Below are 25067 nucleotides of genomic sequence, written 5' to 3'. Positions count from 1 at the left end.
TCTTGTGGGAGTTTCAAAAAAGCAGTTAAAATGCCATCAAGTATGATGAGAGCAATACAGTGGTTTTCCTGTATTTACCAGTAATGGCATGCTCTGATTAATTGTTGCCATCCTAATTAATATGCCTTGTTTTAATTCTTCTGTATCAGGTCACATACATCAGAAATGTAATACAGAACTATTTGATAAACCATAAAAGGCCATAGATTTTCCATGTGTAAAGTATGGAGCAATTTGTAGAAAAGGGGCAAGATGTGGATGGTGGCATAGATCATGGAGGGGCGTGTTCTTCTTGCATGCTGTTATTACCAGAGCACTTCAAACCTAGTGTCAACCTGGGTGAATAAGTTTGGCTTTCTGTGCCTTTTCTTTAGTTTCACCACCCCTATGTCCTATTCTATTCTTTGGTCCCTGCCCAGGTGGGCAGCTGGATTCCATTTCTGTGGTTTGTCTTTTCTTGTTCTCTTACTTGCGTAAAGATGTTTCTCTTAGAAGGTGATTTGCTCATTTGGCTTCTTAGTTTTTTGAAACTTGCAATTCTTTAGAAGAAAATGAGATAGATGGAAGTACTTCCCTTTCCAGCCATTATTGAAATTTTATTCATTAATATTGTCACTGCCTGTCAAAGCTAAACAGCAGAGAAATACTGGGTATGGGGAGATCAGAAGACTAACTATTCTGCCATGTGATATCCCTCCCTTTCTTCTCTTTTTTTTTTTTTTTTTTTTTCTTTATATATCATATCATTAAAAGCAGCAGAGTTCATTATTGGGATCCTTGACTGATGAGCCAAACCTATCCTTTGAGTATACTGTTATATTTATGACATTTTCATTCATTTCTGCTCCCTCAGTAGAGGAGGTAGGCTTTCTACATCAGTTTTGTATTATAAGATTTTGTTTCTTGATCTATTTCAGTGACTGGTAGTAAAAGCATAGCTATTCCTTTGAATCCTCTAAGATCTTCTTGTTTGTAATCAGACAATACCAAATTTGACTTCCTGTTGTTGACACCTTACTCAGCCCACAATTAGCCAGAATCTAATTTCAAGAGCACAGTATAAGTATCTGCAGTACCATCTTGCTAATAGTCTGCCAGGATGTCTAAGATTAATTGGATATATTTGTAGTCTCTTTAGTGGATCACACCAGGTCTCGCACACCATCCCAAATCCATTAGCCAAACTGCGGCATCAGAGGACTGGTATAACTGAAGGGCAGCACCGGAGTATGCAGTGGTTAAGCCAGCTTTGTCTGCATTTTTCAGTGGCTTTCTTGAAAACTGGAGGGTACTCTGATGTTTGCCATTATCTAAATAAATGTAGCAAAGCTGCAAAGGGCTGAAGTTGGGACACACTTGGAGGCCCTGTTTCTCTTTTGTGACTTTGATTTGCACGCTTCTCCGAAAATAATGATGTTCTTGCCATCCCTATGAGGTGGAAAACTGTCCTCTTGCTGGGTTTTTTGCTCTTGTGAAGTGACATGAATCTTCACTGGTCTGTTGCTTTTAGTCTCCTTGTCTCAGAAAGGATTGGGTGGAGAGGAATAAGACAATGTTTGATCATGTCACTGTCATCTCTCACTGACTTTCCTGGCTTTGGGTCGAGCTTACTGGAGATGAGGCAAACCTAGCAGAGCCTTTGCCTTTGGATGAGACTCTTAGATTCAAATGATGAGTTATTTCTGTTGCTCTGAGAAACAATGAGCATTTGGTGTAATTTAAATCAAAGATAAAATCAGCCACTATAAAATCACCTGCTGCAGCTTCTTTGGAACCACTAGACATAGCATTTTGGCTTGGTAATGTGCAGGCTACCCTGCCTGAAACATGCCCAAAACCACAGTGCCCATAGCCAACATTAAGCTGTGCTGTTGCAAGTGCTCTCACGAACAAGCAGTGGTCCTCCCTGAAAGGAAGCTCTGCATCCCAAGTGAGAGAAACCACAAATGAGAGATGGCCAGACCTGACTGACAGCCTCTGCATATTTCCTCTGCATAGAGAGTGGAAATTTTTAAGGTCTGAAGATATGACTCAGGAATAAAAGACAAACATGTCCCCAGCTTTCCCCAACACTCCCCGCCCTTCCCCAAAAATAAAATTGTGTCCAAAATGTCCAAGGAGAAGAGGAGGGCAGGTTTCTGCATATTTATGATTTAGAGTCTGCTAGTCAGGACATAAACTGGAGCGAGACCTGCAGGCTCCAAACCCTTGGTTTGTGTAATTTTGTTTGTTATTACCATGCCCATTTCTTTACCCTAACCAGAAGTGTTCAGTGTCCATGGCTCACTGAATCTCCAAATCCCAAGGGTTGCAATTTAGGATGTGCAGCCTCTTGCGCAGGGAGAGCCCAGTGTTTGTATTGATTGGGTCATTTTGAAAAGGATGTAAGATGTACTTCAAATCTTCCTTTTCCTTCCTCCTGCCCTGAGCTGTGCAGCCCAAGGCTAGGATAACAGGTTTAGTACTGCAGTTCAGTAGACAGCCTCCCCTATCACTACTTAGGAGAGGAATCTTGCCCTCTGTCATCTTTTGCATGACATCTTTCAGGCCATTAGTCTAATGGCTTCATGCAATAGAAGTGCAGGGAATAAAATTAAAATGGATCCAATTGTTTAATTTATCTTGGGAGATTTAGGTAGCAGAGAATGATTTTTATTTCACCTCCTAAGAGAAGTTGATTATCTGTTTGAAAAAAACAGAGACTACTGGTATTTTAAACCTTTTGGAAGCACAGAAGTGTAATGATGAACTACTGAGACTGTCAAGTCAGGGCAAGAAACAGAAGTCTAAGCGTCAGCACAATGGGTCCCCAGCCAGGTAATAAGTTACATAGACTCTCAAGACATTTACAGAAGGCTGATCATTTTTATTAAGAAATGCATACTTTTATACCCTAGTTCACTACAGGTGTACCTAATTGGTCCTCCAATCAAAACATCATTGCATTGGCTAATTAAGAAACATCCTTTGGTAAACAAATCTCCATAGCACATTCCACATGTTCACAGTACCAGGTGCAGCAAGTTAAGATAAGAATTGTTCCTCATTCCTTTCTCTGATCTTCTCACAGCCTTTCCCCAAACAAAAAACAACAACAACAGACAACTTGCCTGGGAAAGGTGTCTGTTTCTCTCTGTGGTCAGAGAGCTGCTGCCACATCTAAGTTTTGTTAGAAATTTTGATAACTATTTTTTATCTTCAGTTGTAGGCTAAGGGGTGTTCAGCTGCAATACAATTAGTGTTATCTTGGTGTTTGTTGTCCTTTTAGTACGGATTCAAGAATAAACAGATGGAAATGTTGGTAAGCAGACTTGAATGCATTGGAGATCTTAGGATAAATAATTAGAATACTCATTAACTACATTCTGACAAATGAGCCAGGCTTGGAAATGTCACTATGGTCTATTGCATCCACAGTCTATGTATTAACAAGTTTCTCTAAACTATTGATGATCCATATATTCACATCCATACAGACTGTAGACATGATCCCCAATCTCAGCAGTCCATGTCATAAGGATTATGGCACCATCTTTATCTCTCTTTACCCTATGCATTGGCTGAAGTTACTTTGATGCTTCTGATGCTATCTGAAACTGTATGTGTGCAGCTCCAATGTTATTTTTAACACGGTGACTTTATCAACCTTGATTCTGGTAAAATAAGTAAATAAATAAAATAAATAGAAATGTTATTTCTTCTGTATCAGCTGAAATTGAACTCATATAAAGGGTATGTGTGTCATGCTGCTGTAGTGCTTTATAGAATCTTATTTTTCCGATTTTACTTTCCAAGCTGCTTAAAATGTCAACACTGATAAAAATTCAGATGCACAGACTGAACAATCAGCAGTGTGGGTGCACAGACATGTGGGTGTAGGTGCATGGATGGATGGACGGATGGACGGACAGATGGTGGAAACTATTTGAACCAGAAGTGAAACCAGAATTTGAAAGACCTCATCCCTCTCCTCCCATACACCAGCAAAACAGGTTGCTTTCCTTATGCTAGCACACTGGTTTTATTGGATGAATAGTTTTGAAATTTGTGTTCACCCTGAAGGGAAAGCCAGGTGTAGAGGCTTGTGTGAAACTTTGACTATTTGAATCTGAATTGCACCCTGTTGAGAAGTAGAAGAGTGAGATGAGTAAAGCTTTCATTAATATTCACAGCCCCAAAATAATTGTGAGTTTATAGTCATGAGAGTGAGTGAGCAGTTGTCTTCCAGCGATCTGCTGTGGCACTTAAGACAGAATGTGCTGCCTGCTCCAGCAACTGAATAGAGAAGAGCAGTTTCTGACTGTCTGCTCTCTGTAGCTGGCAATCTTGGGCTCCTCTAGCAGCCTTTGAAGAGAATTAGACATGATACCCAAATGGTAAAGAAAGGAGGGACTCATGAGGCTCAGCTATGTAGCTTCCTCTCCTTCAAAGTCCACCCCCTAAGTCACATGCATTAGCAAGATAGAGCTAGGGAGATGTTTCCTTCTTTCTTTCTTTCTTGTGTGTCTCATTTAAATAAGGACAGCATTTTCCCTGCATTATTTGACTCTAGGTACTAACGTGCGTTTGCTTTTCTATGCGTTTTTGTCATCTGAGTCAAATGCCATTTTCCTTGTGAACTCAATGTGCTCGTGCTGAGCATAGAAATCCATGAGCCTAAAAGAAAATAGGGAGATCATGTAGTTCCAGTGAACTGATGCTTCTTTCTCTTATTCATCTCAAGTTGGCAGAACAGGCAGTTCACTAAACAGCAAGACAGACATCAGTTCATTAATACATCTGCTGGCATTGCATAGAGGCTCAAGAAGGACACTTTCTGGTGGGATTTTTCTTTGGGGTTGTTTTCATTTGTTTTTAATTTTGTCAGATTTCTTTGGCCACTGGGCCCAGTGAGATAAATGATTTTTTAAAAAATACAGGCCTATACAAAGATGGGCACTACTTGTAGAGTTCAGCAGCTCTGAGCTAGTGCACCTGTTCCCTGTGCTTACCAAGCAAATGGTGTTCTTCACTTGCTATGATTAATTTAGTTCAGATTTTTGCAGTATTATGGCATGTAGACCGGGTTCCATTTTTATATGTTTGTGTGTTACTACCTGCAGTCACATACCTGTTTTGTTTCTTGTTTCCTCCCTTTTTAACTAAATGCTTGAGACATTTTTTAATCTGAGCACCACCATAAGCCTTCTAAAATTTGGTATGCTCAGCCAGATGTCATGGTTCAAGATAGTCTCTGACTTGTGAATTCAAACAAAATGCTGTTTATCTAAAGAGATTTTTGAATATTAGGTTTGTGGGGCAAATACTCCAGTTCAGTTGGAAGAGCAAATAACATTTGACTTGACAGAAAGGGATTTGTGATACTTGTAGGATGTCATATAGATACTTCTCCTAAAAGAGAGCAGTACTTAAAATTGAGAACCTGTTTCCCATAGGTTATATAGAAAAAGGCAGTTTATATTGCCAAGAAATGCTCAGAAAGGCTTATGTTGTACTCGTTGTGATTTGTTGTTTTGGTTTAGTGGTTTTTGTGTTTTGTTTTTTTTTAATCATCTGCTTGGTAGCAGAATCCTGATGATTTTGAAAGGAAACTTTCAGCATGAAAGCAAAAGAAATTTCATCAGTTTGTTGCTTTGTCCAGTACCATCAGTGAAGGGGTGAAAAGAGATCCCTTTGTTTTAATTGTAAGAAATGTCAGGATTTGGTTTAATTTCATCCTTCTTCTGGACTGAAATGAACCATTGTGCAGATGGCTATCACACTTACCTTCATGATGTTGAAAATGAACTTTGCTGCCAATTTCATGGCCAAGTGACTCTGTATAGGCACATCCCAGTGTGCTGCTGAATGCTCTGCTTCCATTTGCAGCTCACAACATGCCACTAGTCCCTCTCTTAAACACGACAGAAAGGCATCATTCCCATCAATACAGTGGAAAGCACTCAGTCACACACCATGTCCTAATGTCTTCTCTGCCAATTTCTTTAACATAAATTTTAGCATTCTGGAAAGGACCCTTTAGCAGCTTTGGCCAGTTACTAGATGGTTTGGGTAAAGTAATTTGACTCCTTGTGACCTTTGTCGTTCACTGTGCTACAATCAGGATTTCATTAATTTCTTTCTGCTAGCATTATTTCAGAGCTTTTTCTGTGATTGTGTTTTCTTGGTTCCCTGTAGTATCTTTTTCCTTAGCTCTGATCTAAACCCATTCTCACTTTTTGAGCTGAGTGCTGGACTTGGAATAATTCATGAGCTTGAAGCTACATGCTTCCTACAGTCCTTCCTTTGACTGTAACATTTCTTAGGTAGATATACCACTTTGTTTACCTGATGGGCACCACCTTTTTTTTCAAGGCAGCAGCAGCTTTTTAGGAACCAGAGATTTTCCTATAAATCTATTGAGCAAGAGCAATATCCTGCAGAGCTCAGCAGCCATGAGGCACCCTCAAACTTTATGCTAAAAAAGATGGTAGAAAAAAAGTAAAATCATAGCTATGAAAAACACACAGAAAAAGTCAGTGTGTTTTAGCCAACAAATTACCATGCTTTATTCATGACCTTAAAGGAATTGTGGATGTTTTTGTCCCCTTTTGGTATTCATCTTTGAAACTCAGGCTTCTACTGTAAGGGCCTAAACTAAACTGTCATTTGAATAAACAAAAAAGTTCTCATTATAACCATAGGTACTGCTGCACTCAAAGCAAAAGTATTTAGTACTTATTGTAAATTCCTGAACATGGATACAGACTGTCTCCTTTCAGAGAACATATGAACCTTTTTTTTTTTGCTAGGCTGTTACTGAGGGAAGTTTTAAAACTCATATTTAGGTTCGTTATCAATGTGCTATTTGGTATAATTACTCCTTTCTTCTTGGCCAACTTCATATCAACTTCTTTAAACAGAAACAGAGTTTCTTTTTCTTAAGGGAAGGAGTCAGGGTTTACAAGGAATGGTTTGAACTTTCTAGCTCTTAATAAGGTGTTTTTTCCATCTTCTCCCAGCCATTGCAGTAATTAAAAACTCAATTTTTTATCTTTATGGTGAGAGTGGTGAGATGGTATCATTGTATTTAGGAAGTTTAATGTTTGCAATGCCATTTTCTGAATATGATTACTTTTAAAAAGAGGACATACCTCTCTCAAGTTTCTGAAAAATATAAATATATGCCTTCTATAGTACACATTTCTAGTAAAATAATATATTGGATGTGGCTACTTCCAGTAACGTCAAAAGAAAAAGATCAGAAATTGTTTAGTCCATCAGAAATCCCCTAAGAAATTTAGAAGGATTCAAATATTTTTTCTGGGATTTCTCAAAATAAACAGCTAGCCTTTAGCACTAGTGGTTTATTTTTAAAAGGGTGGAGAACTTCCCTGATTCCTAGTGAAGACTGGTAGAGCCAAGGTGCTCTGCTATGTGAGCAACTGTGTCTTCCTCTGTCCACATGGCAATTAGGAAAATTATCACCCACTAAGAGAAACCTAGCAAAATGTGAGCAACAAATCCATGGGCTTTTGGGGACTCAGTCCTTTTCTTGGATTGTTTTGTGTTTTGCTGCTGAGTAGAATTTGTAATTCAGGCTGGTTTAAGAGAGAAATCCAACCATGAAAATATAATCATTACCAGCTCCTTCAAGAAGAGAGTTTCAATTACTAGCAAGCTGAAACAAGCATAGGAAAAAATTTTGTGCACTGTTTCTTCATCAGGATATATTTAGGAGTTGAATGTACCTGGGCTTCAATTTATGTTTTTTTCTTGTTGAAAGGGTTAAAGATTTGCTGGAAGGAAAACATCTTCTCTGTTGCCCTTAGCTTTGGCTTTCAGGAAGAACTTGAGCTGTGATGGATGAGACTTAACTCTAATTGATAAGTTTGGATATGACTGAAAGAGTAGTAGTGTTCCCCAGGAAAATCAGAGATGTGGGCTTAAGCCTTTTCAAGGGGAAGATGAAAATGACCCCATGATTCTCCTTTCTCCCAAGTTCTCTGCCTGCTCTAACAGAGAAGTCCTTGCATCTCATCTTACTTTCTCTGCTTTCTTAGAAGTGCAAACTGTGCATCTCCCCCCTGCTTGTCAATTAGGAAGGGTAAAATATCCTGTTGCAGTGTGATGTCCCATTTAGAAGCCCTTAGTTCTCCAATGGATGACATGGAAGCCTCAGTGGAAGACACTGACCCTCCTGTAGAGGAGGAACCGATTTACCAACCCTGGTTTGGCAAGCATTCTGCATCACAAACCCAGTCTTCTTCATTTTAAACAGAACTTGGGGGAGATGTTGCAGTGTGATGTAATACACTGTTCCAGCTATCCCAGTTCCTTTCCCAGGTGTGCCAATACTTTGTCCCTTCCTCTCCCCTTTCCTCCTGCTGAGAGCTGTCTGTCAATCTTAACATTCCAGCAAGGGCATCGTCTGATTGGCAAAAGTTCAAAAGATGCTTCTCAGCCCTGGCAACATTGGGCTATCCAGGTGCCACTTGTCTCCTGATACTTCCCCCCTCCCACCTGGTTGGTGGCATACCTACCCCTTCCCTCCCCCTCTCCCCGGGCTTAAAAGACACGGGGACCATGTGGTTCTTAGTTCTGTTGGAGCTGTTGCAAGATTCAGAGATCTGTGACCTAGGAATAAAGCTCTGGATGAAAACTCTCCAGCAGGACCCATCTCCTTTTTCCTTCACCATCGCCTGAAGCCTTTCCACCAGAGGTAAAACTGAGTTCCTGCTTGCCTGGACTTTTCCCAAGTGCCAGCTGCAACATCCAGCTAGCCAAAGGTATCTCTGAGGTAAAACCACCTCTGTTGCCACCTCTGGTCAAGCAGCAAGAGCCGGACAAGCCCAGGCACGTTCCATCCAGTAATATTGGGATCATATTCCAATAATATCCCTTCCTTTCAAGCTGAAGTTTTTTACTGGAGCAATTCATGGTATCTATGGAACTGTAGCCCCAAGAACAGTGTGAGATCTCTTCTGCTTTTGCTGGCCCTGTTTTTCTCTTGGCTGGTTTTTGGATGTGTTCCACTTATAGTGACTGCTCTGAGTCTTATTTTAGAGCTGCTGAGTCTCCTCCAGACATTGTGTGTGATGCCCAGGATAGACCTTTGGTGTCTGCTCCAGTGTCTGGGAACATGACAGTGATGAGCTACAGTACTGTTTATTTGATTTAATCTTGAATCTATATGAAATAAATGCATAAAAGACGGAAAACCTAGTGAGTAGTAAAAGAAATAAAGGATACAGAAAACAGTTGATATCAAAGAAATCTAAAAATCCTTATTTTCTATAGTTACAGGTTTTTAGGAAGAGATTATATAGCTATTGGTGACATAGCATGATAAAGTGCTTTTGTTGCAAGTGAAAATCTTATGTACTATCTTATGATACAGAAAATATCTGGTGTTTTGTGAGAATTCATATCTATAAAGACATGTTTAGAGTGATGCTTTCAGTGCAGTGTAGTTTGCAGAGGTTAAAAAAGTGGCTTTCAGATTGCAATCAGCATGAATAATTTACGTTTTACGTCAAAATGGGGATGAGTCAAAAGCAGGGTCCTAGAGGGATTAGACTTCCAAAACTATTCTCTGCACTTCTGTGCCAACAAGAGAAATAAATAGACTGTGATAGAGAGATTGTAGCTGAGAGTAGAGCTGTACCATGGTGTGGTACCTGTGCTGAAACAGGCAAGGTTAAGAGATGAGAGACTCCATTCGTAGACACAGTGTGAAGTGCTGCACCTGAGGGCCAGAACAATTGGCAGGGGTTTGGAACCTGTGAGTGCTGCTTAGCATGCAGAGGAAAGCTACTGACAGGCTCTTCATGGCTCATAAAAGCACTGTGCCAGCTCACTGCCACTGCAAATGCATAGGTCCAGTGGGAGCTGTTCTCCACCAGACAGGTAATCATCCTCATTTGGCAAGACTGTGCTTAGACTGCAGCGTGGCATGCCTTGTCTTTCATTGGAAAACAGACCTTTGTGGAGTTAGGAAAAGTTTAAATGGGTAATTCACATAGTAAAGGCAAGGCTGATGGAAATTAATTCCAGGTGCAAAAGGAAATTAAAGGGAAACAACATAAGATAATAGAGGAGCAGAAAATAAACCATTTTCCTGAAAGAAAAACAAGGTGTTTTTTTAATTGAAAGTGTTCCCATTTGGGTAAAGAGTAGACATAAGTGCTCAGCAATTAGAGGAATTTTTCAGGTTTCCTGTCATTTCAAAAAGACATATGGTGTGTCTGCATCTTGTGTTGAGCAAAGCTGCTAGAATAAGGTCCATGCAGTCTGAAGTGAAGGATATTTGGGGTGCAAGTTCAAAAGAAACCTTCCAACAGGAGCTTTTTGGAAACTTAATCTGAACAATAAAGGTTGGTTGGATGTGGATTGTAAATCAGTAGTATTATGTTAGGGGGTTTTATTTCTATAGAGTTCTTGTCATTGAAGAATATGACACATTTAGTTAATTGCATCTTTAGGGCCCAGATAATTTTTAGCCTGTTACTACAGATTTGTGCAAATGCAAGAGAAAGCACAAAGTAGCCACTGGAACTTCCTAGAAAGAATTAAAATCTAACTTTGTGAAGTAAATTTCCTTTTGATTAAGATAATCATCTGTCTGATTATGAAAAATTAGTGTTAAGAAAAGGTCTAAGAGAGAACTTGGTGTGATTACCGGTGAGGAAGGTAATATTAAAGACCACCAGTGGGATGGGTGGGCTTCAGCCTTCAGCAGTGAAATTGCTCTTTGTACCCAAATGCTGTAATAGTGAGGTTTTTTCAAAAATGGAAGCTGGATATTATGGTATTACATATCAGCAACAGTAATAGATGAAGTGATTCCCAGACAGTGGTGGGAATGACAAAACTGGCTGTCATTCTCCAGGAAAACTTCATAAGTTATGTTGTCTGTGGGAGGGCTTTTGATCTGCATGCTGTCCTTCTCAAATCCAAAAAGTAGGCAACTGCTATATTGTCTCTTACTGGACTTTCTGGAAGTCAACACCCTACTGAAAGATGTGGGAAAATCATAAGAACATACAGAACAGGTTCAAGATGGCCTGGCCTCTTCTTTTCTTTGTAATTTATTTCAAACATGTACTTTTTTTTATATTACTTGGATGCAAAGTACTTCAGTTTGTGGTGGGGTTTTTTCATTAAAATCCCAAGCCTTCCTTAAGCCCTATATAAAGTCTATATGAACTTCAGTATTATTAAGAACTACAGTTCTTGAGAGCTGTCTCACAGCCAAATAGCCTATGAAAAACTCTCAGGCTGAGTTTCTCCATTGCTAGCTCTGAAATGACAGCTTGGACAGAAGAAAGTGGGAGGGGAGTGCATCACCCTCTTGCCATAAGAGCAGGTCCCAGTATTTCTTTTTGTCTCAGAAAGATCTCTCATATCCTGGGAAAAAATCAGAACAAGTTCCCAGAAGCACTGAGTATCAGCAGCGCCTGTGACCCATAAACATCACATTTGTGACACCAGTGTCAAGATGAGGTCTCCGCAGTGTGACTACAGGTACTAATGCACACGGCAGCTCCCTCTCCCAGTTCAGCAGACTGATCAGGCTGGGACTGCTGGGACTGCTTTCCTCTTTGAAGACAAAAAAAAATAGAAAAAGAGTGCAAGGTCTGGGTTACTTTCCATTCCTGCAAGTACCAGCTTTTTTGGGAACAGCAAAGGTGTGAAATCAGCCTACGGAGCCTGCTGTCAGCAGTGGGTGTCGCAGCCCACAGCCAGTCAATAGCTATTATGAGCCAAAAAGGCAGAGAAATCCGGCCAACTTGAGCAAAAGATGCAGCAGCAGAGGAGAGCACAGAATTCTGGCATTTGCTTCTTGCATCATGGTCTGCTTTTATTCTTGCTGTATTAAAACTGTCATGGCTTTATGCTAATGTGGTTTATTCCTAGCCAGGGATTATTATGCTTTGAATTAGCAGTGCTCTTGAGAGCATTTCTCAGGAAAAAAAATCATGTCCTTCTGAGAAATGCGAATGAGAAGGAAAAAGAGCGATTACTTGCGTTAGCTTGGAGCTGGGTGTGTGTTTGGAGAGGATGAAGGAGAAGGGACACTTTCATGACTGATGCCAGGCACTGCAGGACTCTGAGGCCACAGATTTGTGTGTGAGACAATACTGAAATTCAGGGAAGAGCAGTCAAAATATGGAAATGGTTTTGACACTGTGTTTGGCTTTCAGTGAACCCACCCTCTGGGTAAATTTTTTTTACTCCAGCGTTAGTTTTGCCTGACTGTAAATCCATACTCATTTACCCTGAGTGGGAAAAGCTTCCCTAGGGGCAGTGAGAGCACAGCTGGTGTGAGACAGAGTTGTGTTGTGAAAGGAGAGTGTCTTTAAGGGGTGTTGGTTCTCCAGGAAATGGCCTCAGCAATACCAGTTAGGACCAGCTAGCAAAAAGAAGTTGTTGCAGCTCAGAGATTTCATAACAAAGGCGCCTGGATAGCAGAGATCTTGGCTCAGTGATGGTGAAAAGGAGAGAGGGTGAGCAGCAAGAGGAATTTCAGTGTTTCAGCTGTAGGTTTGTTAGCAGGAAGCCTAGTTCAGCAGCAGCAGCAGCAGCAGTAGCATGGCATTCCCAGTTTGCTCAGTGGGCCACTTCCTGTATCCCCTAAATGAGACACCAAAGACAATACCAGCCCACTGCTTTTAGCAGCATCTCTAAAAATTCACAGCAGTGAAAAACACAGTGGGATCTTACTTGCTTGAACTAGAGGCATCTCAAAAATGGAGGAAGTGGAAAAGGAGTGGTCCCTTTGGATCTGCATATAGAGGGCAGTGGTCTGTACCCTGTGCTGGTCTTCAAGGCCCAGCAGGTTCAAATGAAATCAGAAAGTATAAGGAAATTTCTGATTTCCTCTTCTTTTTATCCATATGGATTATTCAGCATAACCAGGCAATTCCCAGCCTTGATACAGCATGTCCCAGCCCCTGTACAGGACGGAGCCCCATAGTGGGTTCTTTGGAAAAGAAGGTATTTCTCCAGGCAGTCAGGCACAAAGAGCTGGAACAGAATGAAATGCTTTGGCTGAATTATCTTTTATTCCCTCTGTTTTAAATTGAAAGGAGATGTTCTCAGAAAGGTCTGTCTTTCTCTTTATTACCCCAAAGAATAGCAGTTTTTAACCATTTCCACTGAAATATCTGGGCTCAGATATCTATCTATCTATATATCTGTCTATCTTGCTGGCTAGCTTTTTCTTCCTTGGAAAATTACAGGAAGCTGTATCTGGTATTGATATTTTACAGGAAAAAGGATTGTGTTGCATGTTAATGTTCAAAACAAACAAAAGAGCAATAAAAAAATAACCAACCTTCTTGCAAAGACCTGAGGGACTCAAATAGTAGTTCAGTTGGAGTTCTGATAATGAAACCTCCTTTGTGTTAGAAATGCGTCTCTGGCTGTTCCCATGAAAACCAACCTAAATTTGGCTCACTTAAAGCCTTGAAAAAATTTCCATTGAGATACATAAGAATTTGCCAGCCAAAATCTCTGGTGATTCTGTCAGTGTGGAGTGGGCGTGCTCATCCCTTCAAAGCAGTGTTCTTGCTGAGGTTCCTGAGCTCAAGCTCATGCCTGAGGTTAATATTTAAAATATGAGAGGTGAATAGAAACACTGGGCTGTTGTCTTCAGAGCAGGAGAGGTGACAATCTGCATCCTGTCTTTATGGATCTGGACTGTGTGTGCAAACCACTCAAATCAGTGTAAGTGGCAGTGTCACATTACAACACAAGTCTGGGAAATGGTATCCCTTAAAAAAAAAACCAAAAAAACCCACCAAAAACCAACAACAACAATTTAAAAAACAAACAAACAAAAATAACAACAAACCACACAAAGCTCTTGCTTGTATGCTGACTGAACTATGCAGCTGTGGCACAGAGACAACCTCTCGTGTTGCTGGTACCTTCCCTCTGCTGGTGCTTTCCTTGTGGTCCTGGCTTTCCATTCTCTGTGCCTCTAATGTCAGAGATGTTATTTCCCAAAACTGTCAGCATTAATTTTGCCTTGCAAATGTGAGACAAGGGGACCATGCAATATAACTATGTCAAGTGACCATCCCCAGACTTCTCTTGTTCTCATCAGGTAGGAAGGGTAATTTAAGTTCTTCGGGGGGTTTTTTTCAGTATCAAGACTATCATGGTGTATTACAGGGTAAAGGTAGCAGATAACTGAAATCTTAAGAACAGAAGCTCAGTGATACCCTTCAAGGGAATTCGGCCCTAAGTGGGGACTGTATTACAATCTAAAGTTAAAATTTAAATGTTAAAAGCTAAGCATAAGAATTGGAGGGCAGTGAGTGGGCAGAAAATGGGACTAGGCTTGGGCCCTGCACAACGAGAAAGACTCTGGGGTACTAGAGAAAGGCTGGTAAAGGTTCTGGAGCACAGGTCTTATGAGTATCTGAGCCAGGAGAGATTCTGAGGCGTAAAGGAGGCTCAGGGGCACCTTATAGGTCTTTAGAACCACCTAAAAGGAGGGTGTAGCCAGGTGGGGGTCAGCCTCTTCTCCCAGGTAACCAGTGGTAGGACTAGAGGAAATGGCCTCAAGTGACACCAGGGAGCTTTTAGATTGCATATTAGGACAAATTTTTTTATGGGAACAGTTGTAAAGCATTGGAACGGGCTGCCAGGGAAGTGGCAGTCACCATCTTTCGAAGATGGTGATGATGATGCAGTCACCAGCTTTGGAAGAATTTAAAAGATATGTAAATCTGGCACTTGGGGCTGTGGTTTAGGGGTGGACTTGGCAGTGCTGGGTTAACAGCTGGATCCCATCTTAGAGGTCTTTTTCATCCCAAACAATTCTATGATTCTGTGATTTTTTTAGCACCCTCTGTCTCACTAGGAAGTTCTAATGTAGGCCCTTTTTGTAACCCAAGCAATTTAACTGGACACAGTAATGGTACCAAAGGGTCATTATTTATGAGGGTCCTTGCTCTTAATAAATATTAGTAAAACAAAATGTTTCTTTCCATTGCAATTAAAAAAAACCAAACCTTTGTAATATTTCTTTTAAATTATATTGCATCTTTTTTTTTGGCTTTCTCTTCCCCATTCTCTGTCACACTTCCCCAGGAATGGCTGATGGCTGAACTGTCAGCTGTCTAGAGCAATGTAGAACAATTTGTTAAAAGCCAAAACTTTTATAACATAATAATTTTCCGTTGAATCTTGTTGTTACTACTGTTCTTTACAGTAGACTAACAATTTCACTAAAAGAAAACAAAATCATGTTAAAATTTTTTTCCCTTTGTTATGCTTCTCCATGTCCATGAAAAATTTTTGCTATCTGTGTGGTTTTCTGATAACTTATTAAAGCATTTATTTCACTTCCCACCTTCCTTGTTTTTTTCTCTTTTTCTTGCTGAAATTACAGCTGAAGAGGTGGAAAGACTGGCTGCAATGCGTTCAGATTCTCTAGTACCTGGGACTCACACGCCTCCAATCAGAAGAAGGAGCAAATTTGCCACTCTTGGGAGAATTTTTAAGCCATGGAAATGGAGGAAGAAGAAGAGTGAAAAATTCAAGCACACTTCAGCAGGTAACAGTCGCGTTGGGGTCGGTTTATTAATCTGGAACTTTTTGCTCATCAAGGTTGAAAATTTGTAATACAGCCTCAGTTTGCATGTATTTCAACTCTTGTAGCTTGGCTTGGGGAGATTCATCAGATTCTAAGTGAAAATCTTTAACTTTGTTACAAACTTTTTCTTTAAAAGCCCTAAAGTGACACATTGGGTGCTCTGCAGTTAAATCAGCAGTTCAACCAAAGCTGTATTTTCAGGTTCTGCTACTAGATCTAGAGCCTAACTCAGAAGAAATTTTTGAATATTGATTCCACAGATTATGAATAAAGGAAAAGGCAGTATGAAAAGATAATGCTAGAGATCAATTTAGCCACATTTAAGCTCCTGTGGGTGCTAATAAAGGAGTGAGAAAAAAAAGGAGTGACAGGATAAAGAAGTTGACATTGTGTTGAGTAGCTTGCATAACCAGAAATTATTCATTCCATTGGGCAGGAATGATGTGTCCCTTGTTTTTTTGAGAAAACCAAATCTCAGTTCCTGCCACACCCCTCCTTTTGCCATTGCTTTCTTGCACTTCTAGTCCAAGACCCTTTTTTATTTAAAAAAAAAAAGGGAAACTGAAAAAATGTGGGTTTATAATGTAAATTGGTCTGAGCAAGGATCCCAGATGTAGGCATTGATGCATGTGATGAAAGCTCTGCAATTTATTTAGAAGGTTTATTTTCTTTGTTCTTTCATAATGGCCAATAATTACTACATTTGGTTCTGCAAGTCTTTAGCCTGGATTATCTGTGAGAAAACATGGAGTTTCTCCAGATTTCTTATTGTTTTCACTAGAACTAGAAAGAAAGCCGTGAGTATCTTGCTCCTTCAAGTGTCAGAAGAGGCTTGAGCTACAGTCAGTTGCTTTTCTGCCCTGTGTATTGCACAGTGGAAGGTTTTAGGCACTACTTGGGTGTACCTGTGGCAACCCAAATCCTGTACTCCTGAAAGTGGCCCACCATGGGGTGAGACATCTCATTTAACTAAGTGTGAATTCTTGAATAAGTTTAAATGCAGAATAAGTATTTTCAGGGTTTGTACCTGAATGAGTTCTTTACTGTGTGCTGTTTAGGCTGCTTTCTGATTTGTCAGCCAAAAACTAATGAACTGGAATAGATGGCTATATCACTCTGAGTGATGATCATATTTTTTTACTTGACAGCTAGAAGCTATTGTCGCCAAAAATGACATCTTTCTGCAAAAAAAGACTTGTGTTTCATATTCTGTATCAATCATAACCATAATGTAGTGTAGTAGGATTTCCATGAAAACCATGTATCTCTTAGGGATATGTGGACACTGTGGTGACAACTGCTTTGAATGTAGTTTCAGCATGCTGCCTTGGTTGGTTACAACTAAGAGAATAACCATGGCTCTTCAGGAGGTACCATGGGTTGCCAAAGCTTGCCTACTGTTGGTTTTTATGGTTTGTGCAGCTCCAGCTGATGAGGCTGAGCTGCATACGGCTGTGTTTAGACTGACTGGCTTGAAGCTGGATGGAATATGGCTCCATAGTCCACTCTGGACATTACAAGTATTGCTAAGATTTTCCCCATTACCAAAATATTTGGAAAGTACACAGTGATTAAAACCAGACTGAACACATGTATTTTCTCTTCCCAGAGGAATAGGAAGTTTTACCATACATGCCAGCATATCTTCTCCCCTAGTAAGAGTGAGTTCAGTGTCTGAAAAACCAGTTTAAGAGCTGGGTCTCCAGGAACATTTGTCAGTCACAGTACTGGGTTTGATCTCAGTTGAATCCAAAACCTTTCTCTTTTTTTTGTAGAAAAAATTTTATTTCTAGTAAGTTAACAGTATCCCACAGCTGCTCTGCAAAATTGGTATTCCTGTCAGCTCCCCTGCTGATGTCAAATTTGCTGAGCACCCTGTAGAAGGCAGGGATAAAGATTTGCTTCTGGACTGTGCGAGAGCTGGGACCTCACAGTTTCCATCATCCCCATCCCTGGGGAACAGAAATCCACCAGCACCCTACAAGACCCCCCCAGCAATTAGAAGCATTGGTTGAACCTTGGATGTGTAGTACAGGAGATTTGACACATGGAAAACTAGCATTTTTCTGCCCGCATTTGCATGACCTCTTGTCTAGTACCTCTGATCTCACTGAGAAAATATATTTAATCTTTATAATGAATCAAAGGACAAGCTTGTGAGATGGCATAATGAGAGCCAGCATGAAACTTCATAATACAGGCTTATTTTCTTCTAGTGCACTGATAAATGTGACACTTGGAAAAAAAGCATTCCCATTAGTGTCCTACAGGCACGCACCCAAGCTTTCCCACCTGCATAGAACATCAGTAATTATCAAAAAATAGATACTAATACAAGTATTTTATTAGGTCCTTATTTGCTGCAACAATGGATTCAATTATTTTTAATGTCAAAAGTGGTAAGGGTCAAAACACATGGCCTAATCTGACGAAATTTCCACTGAAATTAATGGGAGATTCTTCTCAGAGAGAGGACAGAAAGGAAGAGAGAGTCAAGCTGATATGTAAGGTTGAAAAGTTGTCTTTTTCTTGGTATTTCCAAGTGCTAACATTTTGTATCCATATCTTTATCAGACTGAAAGCTCTGCTTAGTTATTCAGAGATGAATGTTTTAAAATTCAATTCAGCAGTCAATGAGCAAAAAAACCTTTTAGGTGATAGGAAAAGCTATTTTCTGACACCTGGTAATTGCATGAGGTGAGACAGTACATAATTTGATTGATGGAGGACCTCAGTGTTAGGCTTACTATATATGACTCCTCTCAGCACATCAATACTCAAATTGTGGTGTCTGAGCATAAGTCCCTCATCCTCCATCTTTGTTATTGTATTGTCACTGACAAGCAGAGGGTCAAAAGGATGTTCATGTTTCGTAGAGTTTATATGTTTATAGGTTACATTGGTTTTGGTATCCGTGTAGTGACGTTGCAGAAGGGTCCAAAGTCTGACATTGCCTTGGTGCTGACTTGGTAACAAAGGTCAGAGTCAAGGGTTTGATGCAGCCATCTCATGCCTTTGCCTTGCAGCTGGTCCCTGTGAGATCATCATTAGGTATTGTGTAAAGCAGCCAGAGCAGGTAGAGAAGATCACGGATAGGGTGATCTGTGTGCAGATGGGAAGCACCAGATGAGCCACTGGATTTGATCTGAGCAACCTCTTCTGCTGGAAAGTGGTGTGTTAAGGAGGTATGTAAGGAATGTGCACTGTGGATTAAAGATGGGCTTTGGCTAGGCATAATCTCAGAAAACAGGGAGATCACAGTCTGTGAGGGACACCAGTGTACCACAGCAGGAACAGAAACAAGTTCATTCTCACACTAATGTATTCGTAGGGAAGCCCCAACAAAGGTAGGAATGATGCATCTGACTCCATGTTCTCAGAAGGCTAATTTATTAATTTGTAATACTATATTATATTAAAGAATTCTATACTATACTCAACTGGAGAATACAGAAAAAATACTTACAGAATGCTAAAAAGATAATATTCAAAACTCATGACTCTTTCCAGAGTTCTGACACAGCTTGGCCCTGGTTGGCCAATGAGTCAAAACAACTCACACCAGAATCTAATCAGGCAATCACCTTTGGGTAAACAATCTCCAAACACATTCTACATGATCAAAACACAGGAGAAGCAAATGAGATAAGAATTGTTTTTCTTTTCTCTGAGGCTTCTCAGCTTCCCAGGAGAAAAATCCTGGGTGAAGAAATTTTTTCAGAGGATGTGAATGCCACATCACAGTAGTTCTCCTCCTGGACAGAAGTGAAGTTCCCACCAGGACAATGTGGTTTTCAGTGTCAGGTCTGCAAATCATTTTATCACAGAACATCTATGGGAAGTTCCTTGATGGGTGATGAGACTCCCACAGTACAGCATAAGCTCTCTGGACACTGAAGTTCCATATACAGGGACTTAGACAAAGAAACCAAAATCTGCCACGCTGTTATTCATGCTACAGTCAAAGATATGCTATATGTTTTTAAAGTTAGCAAAGATTTTTGCATGAAGTTTGGAAACCTTTACTTCCATGCAGAGCCAAGGGCCCCTCAACAAAATTTGAGGTATTATAAAGCTGGGAGAACAGGCAAACTTCTAAACGGCAAGATTCTGTCTGTTGAGAGGATGTTTTTTTACAGCTGACAAGGAGCAGTCTCATGGCAGAAGAAGCCAGGAAGAAACATAATTTTCTATACTGAAGCACATTTCCTTGGCTGGATGCAGCTGGGATGGCTTCTGAAGACTGGTCAAGATTTTAAAAGCCAAATGGGGCTCTCTGAGAATCAGCAAAGCAGATAGCAAGAGAGCAAGCTGTCTCCTCTGCTAGACCTTTGTCATTTTTTTTAATACATTGATCTTCTTCTGCTCACCTTGCTGGGAACTTGAAAAATGTTCCTGGGTGTGTTGCTGTTTTATTGCAGTGCTGTACACATGCTGAAATGTTATTTCCTGGAGATGTTTTGGAGAAGGAACTGCTTCTGAAAGAAAGAAGCTTGAGGGGAAATAGATTCTGCACTTACTTGAAATATTATTGAAGGTTTTTTATCGCTATTTTCGTCAAAAGCCAACTGTTTGCAACCTTTCAGAAAAAAAGTGTTTCAGCTGCTTGGAGGATTTTGAGTAGAGAAAAATGTCTTGTTTTGTCATTTCCCATTTCTGGTGATCTTTATTTTAAAGAATTGGTGCATCTGTCTTCCACCATCGTTGCTTCCTGAATCACAGTGCTCAGGCAAAATGGAGAAGGAAGCATGTAACTTGTACTTGAAGGACACTAGTTGGAAGGACAAGAGAAAAGCAGGAAAGGAAATCTTTTGAACTCAACCTTTCCTCCTAGGTACATTGAAACCTCCTTTTATTTGGGTCCCAGTTTCCCTTCCTAGAAATACTTGCAATCCTCCTCCACAGGGCAGTAATCTCATATCAGTCCTCTTGTGCCACAGTTCCCATCCCAAAACCCATGGGTGAACTAGTGAGCCATGTCCTGGTCTGTGACTGGGGAAGACACGACTATGACTTTTTAGCCTCATGCTTGGGGTACTCTGCTGAGAATAGGGAAGATCTGCTCCTGTTTCATTTAAGGTTTCATTGGCTTAGGTTACATTGTAGAAATTGGTGTTCAAGAACCTGTCTCAAGGTGTAGGACTAGGGAGTTGGAAAGGATGAAATCCGAGGCTGAAGTAGACCAGAAAATCAGAAGAGCCAAAATGCAAACCATTGTGAGCCAAGCATCATAAGCTGGCTTGGGAAAAAAGGACATTCAGGGCGGGTCTGTGGATTGTTCTGCTGCCTAAGGGCCTTAAGACTCTTTTAATAGTTATCTGTACAGAGGATGACAATCTTCTCTTGCTAGAAGTTACTCTGTTAAGTAGGAATAGAGGAGGTCTGCACTCTTGATCTAAAGATTTAATCCAAATAGTGCAGACAATGCCACAAAAGGGAGCATGTGAATTTTTTCAGTTTACTTTTTGGGGAGAGCATAACATGCTCTTCCATTTGCTTTCACTCTCACTCAAGCCATTTGAAGATACTAAGTGAGCCTCAACAAAGCTGACTCATCCAACCTTTAGCTGCCTCACTCCCAAAATATGCTTTAAAACAGATATTAATTTTGTGCCTGAATCTTTTTTTTCCCACTAGTTAATCCTTGGTGCTTTGGTTTTTCCAACCAGAATTTTTTTAAAAAATAATCTATAAAAAAATCATATGTCAGTGTGTTTATGTAAGTTAAGTCTCCCAGTCAGCAGGGGAGATTGCTTAAATTGGCAACACTTACAGGCAAGGATTTTTCAGTATTTCTGATAAGTAACAAGAAAAAAACAAAATGTGATAAAGGTGTTCAATTAAAGAAACTGTTATTCATAAACCATGCTCAGATCATTTGATTCCTACTGCTGATTATTTCTAACTACAACAGGTAAATATTTTAAACTTTTCTTTCCAGAAGATTCCAGATGGGAGCCATTCAATTATATGTTGCAAGTGCTTCTCTTAAACCTTCTGCTTTGCCAGTAATTGCCTCTTGTGTTTTTTCATATAAAACCCTTAGGGTATTAAACTGGTCATGCAATTTAGGTAAGACCTTTGCCTGCGGAAAGGAAGGAGAAGCACAGGCTGCAAACATGTCTGCCTCATCCCTGCCTGTACTTCTGGGGAGGTGGGCTGTGGGGTGAGAGACTCGGTGTAGTTTTCCCAAGTGCCAGGTTATTGACATCTATCTGCAGACATTCTGTTTTTGTTGAAAAGAGTGGTTTTGTTTGGATTATTGTCTAACAAGGATAACTGTTTTATAGCACTTTATGGTCCCATTCTGTTCTTCTGAATTTTATTTAATATCTGCTGTGATCCCATGTGAAAAGTATAAATATTTCAGTTCAAATTCCTCTTATACTTTCAAGCCAGACTGTCTCTAGGTTTAGATATGGAGAACAGAAGTAATTATGTTTTTTTTCTTCCCTGATGCTCATGTTCTGATGACTTGGAAATATAATTCTGAATTCTGAATAGGTGCTCAGAGAGAGAGCGCAGTGTCCCCTCCAGGCTAGCTGGGTCTGAAGCCACCCTGAAGCCTAAAATACCTCAGAGTCCTTCCTGTCCTCCTCCATGACAAAGCCTGTTAATATTTCTGTGTAAAACCCCTAGGGGTCCTTTTGAAGTGAAACAGTGAGCAGGTGATACAGATGCTGGTCCAAATCAGGTATTCTTGCTGTGCTGGAGCAGCTCATACAGCATTAAGGCATTGCTAAAAATGACTGATCACTTCCAAGATCTTGGGAGAAGAAAGAAAAATTGCACTTTTATAAAACTAAGTCCAAACTTGCAAAAAAATAGCTCTGGTTTTATTAAAAACCAGCAGTACAACTGCTTTTCACAGTTAGAAAGGGCTGCTATGTTCGCTGTGTTGTGATTATTTGAGATAAGCACAAGCTGTCATTGTCTGAAGAAAAGCAGCATTTTGCAGGAACTTGGGCTGTTCCTGAATGCACATTGAATGAAATAAATATTTTTACATGAAGAAAAATCAAAAAAATAAGATCATTATATTTCAGTGTTTTCTAGATTAATCTTAGAAGAGTTTTTACGCAAATTTACATTTCTGTTTGAAATTGGAACTAGATATTATTTAGTATAGTTAAAAACCTGAATTTCAAATATAAAATGGTTTCCTAGTAGACAGGAAACCATTTGTATCTTAGGTCTGTTGAAGTATTACACTGCTTGCGTTCAAAGACTGAGTAGAAATTAAAATCCATACACAGTTCTATGTTTTGCATTGATCCAAAACTGCACACTTGATGTATTCTGAATTTTGAAAGTGAAAAAAAAAATTCTAGGATTGCATTTAACTTCTTTTTGTATGCAGTGACATTTTCTTAATGTCTTTTGAGAAATTGGCAGGAAAATGTACCAGAATTCATGCAAAACTGTAGACAAGTTTTTAAAAATTTCATCTTTTGCCATTCTATAGAGGGAGTAAAACTATCTTGTGTATCTGCTTACTGCTGTGGAACCAAAGATTCACAGAGATTTTTAAAGCCAGTGGTCATTTTCAGCCTCACAATTAGATAAACAGCCCAAAGCTAGGGTGGCAGAAGAAACTTAATAGCAAGGGAAAATGATGGTCGATGTTTGCCTCTATTGCTGATATTTTAAATTGTCAGCATTTTCAGATTTGTCATTTTAAGGAGATTAAAAGAATGGAAATGCATTCGGAAGTTGCAGATCTGATTTGTACAAGGAAGGCAGTGAAAGCAGTTGTCTATTTTTATACTTGAATTGCCAACTGGAAGCTCCTAGTTCAAAAATGGAGGAAACAATCACTCCCCCGGGAGCATGTATTCCACTACAGAGCAGTATCACTGTGTCTTCCTGAGATGTGCTGCAGAACATTTCCAGGGTTTAAGAAGTGGGCTTTGCTTAGCTGGGCTGAAAAATGCATTTAGGGATTGTTCTACCCCCGTGCCAGCTGTAATGGAACATGTGAAATGAGGCCTCTAAATATGTCCCGTCTTGCAGGAAAGAGATGTTTAATGAAGCTGTTTGGTTTTTATGCTAATTACATTTCCAGCTGCTGTGTGAAGATTATATGAGGCCACCCAAACTGTAATGCTGCAACATAATTCTACAAAAGTGCATTCATGTTAAAATAATATAATACAATTAATCCATTAGAAAAAGTACAAATTGTGATGATTGAAAATGGATGCTGTTCATAGCATAAGCTTCTTCATGGCATATGGATTAGAGAACAATGTCCATTGGAAATGTTTTAAGTGTTTTAGCAACAAATCAGCAATAATGGAATATCTGACTGTGGGGAGAGAGAATATGTGTTTGGAATAAGCTCATTCTTGTGTAAAAAGTTGTTGTACATCCTCAGCTTCTATTGCTATGACTCATGAATGGAGGGTCTTCATCAGACTGTGTCCTTACAGGTTATTTTAGAATTATTTCATTTAACAACAAAATGTATTGAAGCTGCATTTTATGTTTAGATTGCATGTGGAAGCATGGATATTACTATTTCTCGGACCGCTGGCTTTTGTTCTTTGGGTTTTCACTGCCTTTATAAAGGCACAGGAAAAAATCACAACATTTCAGTGACATGAAGCCATGAGGAAATTTGTCTTCACAATGGTGCTTTCACTGAGAAGTGCTGTTGAGGAAGTTTTATTCCTAGAATACTGTTTTGCTCTCTCTCAGTGTTTCCCACAGGGGGGAAATGAAGCAGGCATCCCCGAGGCCAGCATGGCAGTACCTCCAGCAAGTCCTGCTGTGCCACATGACCCGTGTTGTGATTGGGAAATGGGTTGGTTTGGTCATGTGAGCATGTAGCCCAGTGGGTCTAATCTGATGGGACTTTTTAATCACAGTAGTTGCCTTTTACTTCCATGTCTGTGAACTGCATTAAAAAGGCACATACAGTTAGATGTATAGGGTATTGACAGCAGAGATGAGAATTCCAGGTCCACGGGGATCTGAAATACGGATAGCAATCACCCAGACAAAACCATTAACTTCATGAGCTCTTTCCAGGGATGCTGGGGATGTATGTTGAGGAATAATAAATAGTTGCTAGAAAGAGAAACTGAATTGCCCTATATACAGAGGTTTTAATAGGAAAATACAGATTATGAATTGGAAATCAAAGATAGCTTGATGAGGAACAGTTTCATAGAAACCTTGGTCTAAGTCTTTTTTATTCTAGGGCTTGTTTATACATTGTAACTTGAATTATTTAAACCATAAATATGAAACAGATTAGTTATAACATCATAAACCCTTGGGGGGATGTTTATGCAGTTCATAAACTCATTCATTTTATTTTAATTCATTAAGGCAAATTTAGTTCTGAATTAAAGTGTCCATATAAGTGTTTAATGTGGCATTGGTGATGCCTCCTTGAATCTCCAATTCAGATTGCTCTTCCTGAGCACCCATGTAAGTAATCACAGGAGCTAATATGCAGGAAAGAGTAGAT

At 39.8% G+C, this 25067-nt stretch overlaps 1 protein-coding gene across 6 annotated transcripts in view; it reads left to right on the top strand.

The window, feature by feature from the left end:
* Positions 1–25067, top strand: part of PHACTR1 (phosphatase and actin regulator 1) — a 302539-nt gene that overhangs the window by 166103 nt on the left and 111369 nt on the right. For all 6 annotated transcript variants that reach the window (XM_030944100.1, XM_030944096.1, XM_030944097.1 and 3 more), the window contains one exon: positions 15386–15550. In XM_030944100.1, coding sequence (XP_030799960.1) covers positions 15386–15550 — 165 coding nt within the window. The remainder of the gene's footprint in view (positions 1–15385; positions 15551–25067) is intronic.

This window comes from Camarhynchus parvulus, chromosome 2 (assembly GCF_901933205.1).
Source record: "Camarhynchus parvulus chromosome 2, STF_HiC, whole genome shotgun sequence".
Classification (NCBI taxonomy): Eukaryota; Metazoa; Chordata; class Aves; order Passeriformes; family Thraupidae; genus Camarhynchus; species Camarhynchus parvulus.
The sequence above is the reverse complement of the archived record's forward strand: the minus strand, read 5'-3'. Positions and strand labels throughout refer to the sequence as shown.